Below are 8,854 nucleotides of genomic sequence, written 5' to 3'. Positions count from 1 at the left end.
TAATGAGGAAATCATAGAAGGTCTTTTTCATTTGTACAGTATTCTTGCATACTGTTTGTGGAGATGTAAAGTTCTCTCATATATTTATTTTTTATTCTATGTGAACATGTGTGTTGGTATGTGTGTGTATGCATGTATATGTATATCTCTGTATCTGTGTGTTTGCTGTGGGGGTGGTGTGGGGGTAGGTTAGGAGGGTTAGGAGGTATAAGAGGGAATAGATGTATTGTTGGTGTTTTTAACATGAATATTCACAGGCCAAGGAATTACATCTTTCCTTTAGACTTAGGGTTGGTTCTCTTCTTTGTGGCTGTCACTCTGACAGTCCAGACTAGCTGAACTAAGAACTTTCAGTCAGTTCACCTGCCTAAACATCCATTCTCATGGACGCATGTTGAGATTACAAATGCACGCTACTCCACACGGCTTTTTAATAAGGGTTCCCGTAGATGGAACTCATGTCACATTATCCACCAATCTCTACTGCTGGCCCATTTCTATTGACTTTTAACTAAAGTATTAAACTTTACTGAAATCTTCTGTGACCATTCTGACTATGTCTCTTGGAATCTCGCTCTATGGTGGGTTTTTAATGGCATATGAAAATTTGGTTGTTCAGTCAGGTTCTTATCAATTTCCTGCCAAATCGTTTTCATACACTTGGCAGAAGAAAAACATTAATCTACAGACTATTCCAAGTAAAGACTTCCACAGATAGATTAAATGTCTGAAATAAGACTTCATTGTGATTAACCTGATTTCCCCCGAGTACCAATTCCCTTCCTCAAAGACTCACTAAGAAACCAAGGCAGAGAGTTGTCACTCTCAACACTTAGAACTTGAAACTGAAGAACAGAGAGGGGTGTTTCCTTTCTATTCAGTTTTACTACTTATTATTACTTTATTTCATCCATTAAATCCCATAGTGTTTGTTATTAGTGGATATTTAATAAAACAACCATGGTTATAAGAGTGATTGTATCTAGAGAAGCAGACTATGTAGAAGATGGATAAAAGCCATGACAAAAGGAATCTTTATACTGTTTAACCCCAGTGGGATTGAAAATGAAGCAGCCACAAATAAATTAGTGCTGAGGAGAGGTTCTGCTGAAGAAAACATCCAAAGATACAGTATCTGGCCAAAGCAGAAAATAGTGGACCACTCTAAGACCTGAGTAGAGTAGACAATGGCCTCTTAAGGGTTTGAAAGAAATATACACATGTGGCCATTCATATACAAAATCTACAAGCATGTCTGAACTGTTGATTTTTCAATAATCAATTCTTAAACTTTTTTTAGAATGAAAACTTTTATCATCACCCCTACGCTCCCAGCAGAGGCTAAGTGACACACCAGGGGGACCTGGAGGATGGAGTGTCTACCTGCTCTATCAGCCCCTAGAGCCATGTACCCCAATATAAAGCTACTGCTTAATTTACTTCTGAGCAGACCAGCTAAAAATTACCTGAGCTAAAGAAACTAACTCTCTAGCCAGTATTGTGAGCTCACATACAAAAATAAATAAAAAATTTTAAAATGTCCCATTGATAGTTTTTCCATTTATATCATTAGTTTGATTTTTACTATAAAATAAAAGAGTCTCCATTATAGTACACTGAGAAAAATGTTAAAAATAAAACTTTAAAAAGCATTTACTTACAAATCCTTGCAATACTTTACTCTCCATGTTTAATGTTGCTGTGTAAATTTTAAAATAGATAAATGATATGCAGTGACAGTTTCATAGATGTTCAGTAATAGATGTGAGAAATAAATCATTAATACTTTTTTCTTTCATTCTTGTATAAACTAGATAAATAGGTCCTTTATCTCAGTATAATAAGTATAGGGGCTCTGGCTTTCTTTTCTTTCTTTTTTCTTTTTTTTTTGGTTTTTTTTTATTTTTTTTTATTTTTTTTTTTTTTGGTTTTTTTCGAGACAGGGTTTCTCTGTGTAGACCTGGCTGTCCTGGAACTCACTCTGTAGACCAGGCTGACCTCAAACTCAGAAATCCGCCTTCCTCTGCCTCCCAGAGTGCTGGGATTACAGGCGTGAGCCACCACTGCCCGGCATGGGTTTTCTTTTAATGCTTTGTAAACTCTGAAATTCTGGGCTGGAGGGATGGCTCAGCAGTTAAGGGACTGACTGTTCTTCCATAGGTCCTGATGTCAATTCCCAACAACCACATGGTTGCTCACAACCATCTGTAATGGGATCTGATGCCCTTTTCTGCCATGTCTGAAGACAATGACAGTGTATTAACATACGTAAAATAAATAAAATCTTTTAAAATAATTCTTATACTTAGAAAAATATAACTAAATCAAAGCTGAGACAAACATGGAGACTTGTGTGGCTCTTAGTGAGTGAGAGAGCATGCCAGTGTTTTCTAACATAAGCCCTGATTCTAATGTCTGATACCTTCACAAGTCAGACTACTCACTTTGCTTTTCAGATTAGCCTTTGATTTTATTGGCTTGGCTCTAATTTATTTTCTAATTACATGTTGAACCTGGTTTCATTAGAATTTTATGTATAGTAGGTCCTCACATTCATATTTACAGTGTGTTCTCCCAATTTGGCTTATAAAGAAAGTTTGTGAGTGTTCCTAATCTTGGCCTTCTTTAAAATTAAATATGAAAATTTTCTTACCCATTTATAAATTTTCAATACTTAATTTTGACTGGTTTATGGTCAAAGATTTTGAGAATTTAAAAAATAGTGAAATAAAAAAGTAAAGAAAATAAAAATAGTGATATAAAATTTTCTACAATGAAACACATGTGACAATATTCCTCATCTTAGTTATTTTAAATGTATAAATCTAGGACACTAATGTAGAGAGTGATTTTGGTGCTAAGGTCCTGTTTCCCAATTGGTTTTTGATCCATCAAAAAAGATGAGCTGGGCTGAAGGGACAGGACTTCTGAGTTCCTACAGGCAGGCTAGAAGACACAGGGGAGGGGGTAGAATCTTCACCATGCTTCAGAGGGAGAAGAGGTGACCAGCCATGTGAAATCTCAGGGCAGAGCAGCCATAGGCCATTTCCCCAGGTGGATATTAGAAACACAACTAAGGCAGAGGGCAGTTTTGGATTGCTGAACAAAGAGAAGGTAACTAAACAACTAAAGTTGAGGGAAGATTTAGGGAGCTGAACTAAGAGAATTGGGATGGGTATGAGAGCCATGGGAGATTAGAAGCTCCCAGAAATTGCGACATAAGGCAATTTGAAATTAAGTTAATGTAGTGTGTGTGTTTCATCTGTGCATTGGAGGGAACATGGGTGGGGCTGGTAGCTCAGTTGGTCCAGAGCTTAAAAGAGGATAGCAAAAACTGCACACTAAATATATTTACAACATTGTGGAAAAACTAATTCTTCTAAATCAATATGGATATTCTGAGTCACTTATAAACTGCTGTAATCATAGTATTATTTCTATGAATGCTTAAAGCAAATTATTTTACAATGTAACACAATATTTTTCACTTTCTGAGCTTTGTGAACATTAGCTTTTCCAAGTTAAACTAATATTAACTTGTAGCAATTTGTACAAAAGGTTGGTCTTAATGTTTGCTTAGGATTATTTCATATTTTAAGTAAACTCTGCAAAAAATGTTACTTCTGTTCTAAATAATTGTTAAAACTATATGACAATTATAAGACTAAAAATGTTAACCTACAGTATTGTAGAAACAGATATTTTAAAAATATGTACAATTGTTAGTATTCAGGAGTATGACAGAGAATTAATAAGTCTAGAATAACAGTAGAGTAACATTCATAGTAGAGGAAAAATGAAATAAAATATAAATTAAAAATAATTACAAAAAATTCTCACATAAGTTCTATTTCACTTATATTGAAATATATTAGGAGTGCACATAATAACTTAAAGGATATGTATACTTGCCACCAAACCTGGCAACATGAGTTTAATCTCAGGGACCTACATGGTGGAAGGATACAATGACCTCTGTCCACACATAACATATTCCACACCATGTGTGTGTGCGTGCACACACACACACACACACACACACACTCACATGTAATAAAAAGATAATTACAAATTACATGTTTTAGATATTATCATATCTCATTGACCAGGCCAAAGGTCTAGCTGTTTTATAGCCATATCCTTCAAACATAAGGCTGAATTCAGAGGTAATGACTAAATTCTAATTTGAAAGAGGAAATTTAAAGATAGCAAAATATCCAGAATGTGCCTTAGTTATTACTTACTGCTCTTGGATTTACAGTAAATAAGAGCTGAAATGCATTTTTTAAATGTTCAGTTTGCTGAGATAAGGAATAGGCAGATGTCTAGATTAGACCTCCTCAAAGGAACAGTGTGTCCCATGATGTCACTGAGTGCCATGTGTGGGTCAATGGTCCTGATGTGGCCAATGTTTGGGTTGATATCTGAGGACCATGTTGTCACCTGACAACATGTGCACATTCATGGCCAATGCCATAGCCTGAGTTCATGTTGTTGTCCATGGGCCATGCTCCCCCTGAGGACCATACTGGCCTGTGGTGCCACCTGAGGCCATGTTGATGTCAATGCCTCTGTGGCCATGTTTGTGTCCATGGTCTTACTGTAGCCATGTCTGTGTTGAGGCCCAGAGCTTGTGCTATCACCAAAGGCGATACAGATTTCTGTGGTGTGCACTGAATCCTGAATCTTTATTGATGTTTTATGCCATGCTTCTTCTAAGGGCCATGCTGATCTGGGTAGCCTGCACTGCCACCCAGGTCCATGATGATATCTGGGCCAGTGCAGCTGAAGAGTGTCATGTCCCATTGCATTGGGAGACCCCAACTCAAAAATGTAAAGGTTTTTAGGCCCCTAACAAACAAGCCTCTGAAGTCAAATACACCCTGACCTCAGAAATAGCCGACATTTGCTTAACTGATCCTGAGACACCCTGTTTCAGGAACTAGCTAACCAAAAAGAATGTCTGAATGACTTGCCTTGTGACACTCTTTACAATGTTTAACCCCAAGGATGTTTGTTCCAGATAATCTCTAACCCTCCTTAAGGCATAAACTATTGCCTGACTTCCTCATTCTATACTTCCCCATTCCATGCATAATTTGCCCTCCACCCCATGCCTGGTGAATTGTGTCCTCCACCCCTTGCCTTGTGTATTCTTTTCTTTTTCCTCCATCCCCTGCCTTGTGATTTTTCCCTTTTAATACCCCTGACTCCAGTTACTGGGGGTCGATCTCTTCTAGCCCTGTGTGGTTACGAGACGACCCTAGTGCACTGGTTTCTCCCGAATAAACCTCGTGCATTTGCATCAAGAATGGTATCCTGTGAATTCCTTGGGTGTCGTTTCATCCTGAGATTTGGGTGAGAGTCTTCCCTCATGGGGGGGGTGTCTTTCAGCATGAGATAATTTTAGTTTCAAGAAGAATTGTATATAGGATAATATTCACAGCATATGTCTTTAGCAAATGAATAGAGAAATATTAATATTTTATATTGATAAAGAATATTAAAATAGGTAGTTTTGAATATTTGCTGCTAAAATGTCCACAGGGAAGGGAAATAGCTGAAAGACAGTAAGAGAGAATGGTTAACTCCTTTCTATGTCTGTTCCAGTCCCTTTCAAATCTATGTAGTAGCTCTAAATATATGGGTTCTTTTAGTATGATAGAGGCTCCCTTGCCCCTCATGAGCTTAACTCAGGAAACAAAGGTTGCTCAATGGTTAAAATCATCAAACCAGTCCTAGTCCACTGACTTCTGGGTTCTCTGTCTCACACCAAGAATAGAAAAGACAGTTATGGATTGAGCAGAACAAAGCATATTTATTAGAAAAGTTCCTGAGGGGGATATGTTGTCCCAAGAGGAGAATACAACTTTGCTGTCTTACCCAGTTGCCTCCTATGAGACGTAAGAAAGGAACTGGGTAGAGACTAATGCCATCTTTATTGAGTTCATCACTCTTTGAGTACATTCTTTGAGAGTCAAATCTGTATACACTCTACATTCCCTTTACAAGCAGCCTTAATCAAACTGTAGAGGTGAATCTGCATTGTTCTTCCATGTAGGGTTAGTGGGGTTCTATATCTGCAATGTTACAGGGCCCTGGCTGCTTGGGGAGTCATGATGCTGAATTTTTGACTGCACTTACCCAACACCAGTGCCAGGCAGGTGTCAGGCTATGGGGAAGCCACGGGACACAGCTCTGAGGGTGGGTGAGCATATTCTGAGGTCCTAGAGACATCTGGAGCTGTTTTGGGGGTCCCTGGGCCTGCAGTAAGGCCCGGTCCTATACAGAGCCATAATGGGGTGTCATGTCACATGGTAAGAATTTGACCTTGGCCAAGGACTAGGGTTTCAGGCAAGATCTGAAGTTAGGGCATAATAGGAAAGTAGGTTACAGCAGGAATTTTTATCCTTGGGTGGAGTGCTCAGAGTGAATCTGACATTGGTCAAGGTGAACTTCTCCTAGCCTTGTTTGAGCTGGGAATCCTGTACTAGTCAGGAACCTTCTCCACCTAGGGTGGAATGTTCAGAGTAAAGGTGAAGTTCATTGTTCCTCAAGATCTACGAATTCCTGAATTAAGCAAGTGACCTGCCCAGATGCCTGAGCATTGAAGCCAATGCCCAGGGAACAGCCAAACCACTTCCCTGGAAACTCACCCTCGGAGCCTGGGGGTGGGGGAGGTTGACCAAACTGTTGAATGGTCTGACTTTCATTAAAGTTTCAGCCTTGATCAGTAAAATATTGTCCTGGCCCTCGTTCTTTTCACCCCTTTCCCATCCATCCCTCAGCTTCTTTGCCAGGACCTGATTCACTGCAGCTGTTGGCATCAACATGGGCTCATCTGGTTCTCAGGATCTTGGGCACCCAAGGTGCCACTGGAAGCTGTGGAAGAGCTGAGAATGAAGTGGGAGCCTGAGGGCTGGATCTAGCCCAGGGCCTAGAGGGAAAAGAGGGGAGCTCCGGCTGGATCCCACGTGGATAGAGACCTTGGCTTGTTGGCTGGTGGCTGGCTTGGCTTGGTGGTTGTGGCTGGGAGCACAGAGAGGCATTGTACAGGAGACTACATGGTGGCTCTATAGGCAAAGGTCTTGTCTATGGCTCCTCACAATGTATCCTGGTGAAAAGAGACAGACCATGATTTTAATGCATTTATTGTCATGGCAGAAAGTGGGTGAGTAAAACTACCCCACTTCTCAGGCCTGCCCTGTGCTAAGTTTTGCAGGGTGGAGTGTCTGGGAAGGGGAATTTATTGGCTAAGCCTCAAGGCTTTAACCTCATTAAAATGGAGATTTAAAAGATGAAAGACAATATTGATTTTTGTATTTTATATTTTATATATAAATATATGATTCTCTAAATATATTATTCAACCTATTAAATGCAAAACAGTCTCAGAGGGACAAACAAAATCCATGAAACAGAAACTTCAATTTGCATCTTAGCAAATTACAAGACATTTAGCCCACACACATTCTGTAGACTAGCTGAATCTTACAGAAGTCATGAGAGTGAACACTCTTGACAGTATTTCTTATTTTACCACCACACACACTTGCTGTCCTCTGGAGTCATTTTTTAAGGAGAGAAGATAAATATCAGTTCTACATCAAGTAGGTACTACTTGCAACAGTTCTGCAGCAGGTAACCCACATCAGGTCCAGCAGAAGCAGCCTTGGAAATTGGCAGAGATGCTGAGTACACTGGAAAGCATTCTCCTTTCTGTTGCCACTGGTGAAGCTATGCTGGGAGTTTTAGGCAACACATTTATTGTACTTGTAAACTGCACAGATTGGGTCAGGAGTAAGAAACTCTCTAAGATTGGCTTTATTCTCACTGGCTTGGCAGTTACCAGAATTTTTACCACATGGATAATGACTTTAGATGTATATGCAAAGCTTTTCTTTCTGTCTGTACTTATGTCTAACAATCTACATGAATGCATGAGTTACATATGGGTGATTATTAACCACCTGAGCATCTGGTTTGCCACCAGCCTGAGCATCTTTTATCTCCTGAAGATAACAAATTTTTCCCACTACATATTTCTATGGTTGAAGAGAAGAGCTGATAAAGTTTTTGTCTTTCTTATTGGATACTTAATTATAACATGGCTGGTTTCTTTCCCATTAATTGTGAAAGTGATTAAAGATATTAAAATACATCAGCGCAACACATCCTGGTTGATCCAGCTGGAGCAGAGTGAGTTACTTATAAACTATGTTTTTGCCAATATGGGGCCCATTTCTCTCTTTATGGTGGCCCTAATTGCTTGTTTCCTATTAATCATTTCCCTTTGGAGACACAGCAGGCAGATGCAGTCCATTGGATCAGGATTCAGAGATCTCAACACAGATATTCATGTGAAAGCCATGAAAGTTTTAATTTCATTTATCATCCTCTTTGTCTTATATTTTTTGGGTGTTCTTATAGAAACATTATGCTTGTTTCTCAAAGAAAATAAACTTCTCTTCATTTTTGGCTTCACTTTGTCAGCCATGTATCCCTGTTGTCATTCCTTTATCCTAATTCTAACAAGCAGGGAGCTGAAGCAAGCCTCTATGAGGATACTGCAAAGATTAAAATGCTGTGAGACTTGACAGAGAAACGGATGTTCTGGCACAGTTCAGCAGGGAATCTCTGAAACCCTTTCCATTTCCCTTACATTTTCACGTTGTCTTCTAGTTGAATTGTTAGACATCTTTGAAATTTTTGTCAACTGAATGACTGCAGCTACTCCAGTGTAAGACATTTGTAGTAAGAACAAACATTGGAAATAAGACTCTTCAGTCTCATTTGATTGAGTTTCTAAAGCATTGACACTCTTTCACCAGAAAAACCAAAGGGGAAATGAGAG

The 8,854-nt window shown here is 39.1% G+C and overlaps 1 protein-coding gene across 1 annotated transcript; it reads left to right on the top strand.

Annotated features, from left to right (window-relative positions):
- Positions 1 to 7,688: 7,688 nt before the first annotated feature.
- Positions 7,689 to 8,597, top strand: LOC127677691 (taste receptor type 2 member 104). Its single transcript, XM_052172715.1, has one exon. It carries the CDS (start codon positions 7,689 to 7,691, stop codon positions 8,595 to 8,597), a length of 909 nt encoding a protein of 302 aa, XP_052028675.1.
- The last annotated feature ends 257 nt before the right edge of the window (positions 8,598 to 8,854 follow it).

The sequence above is a fragment of the Apodemus sylvaticus genome, chromosome 2 (assembly GCF_947179515.1).
Source record: "Apodemus sylvaticus chromosome 2, mApoSyl1.1, whole genome shotgun sequence".
Lineage (NCBI taxonomy): Eukaryota > Metazoa > Chordata > Mammalia > Rodentia > Muridae > Apodemus > Apodemus sylvaticus.
This window is presented reverse-complemented; position numbering and strand designations above follow the sequence as displayed.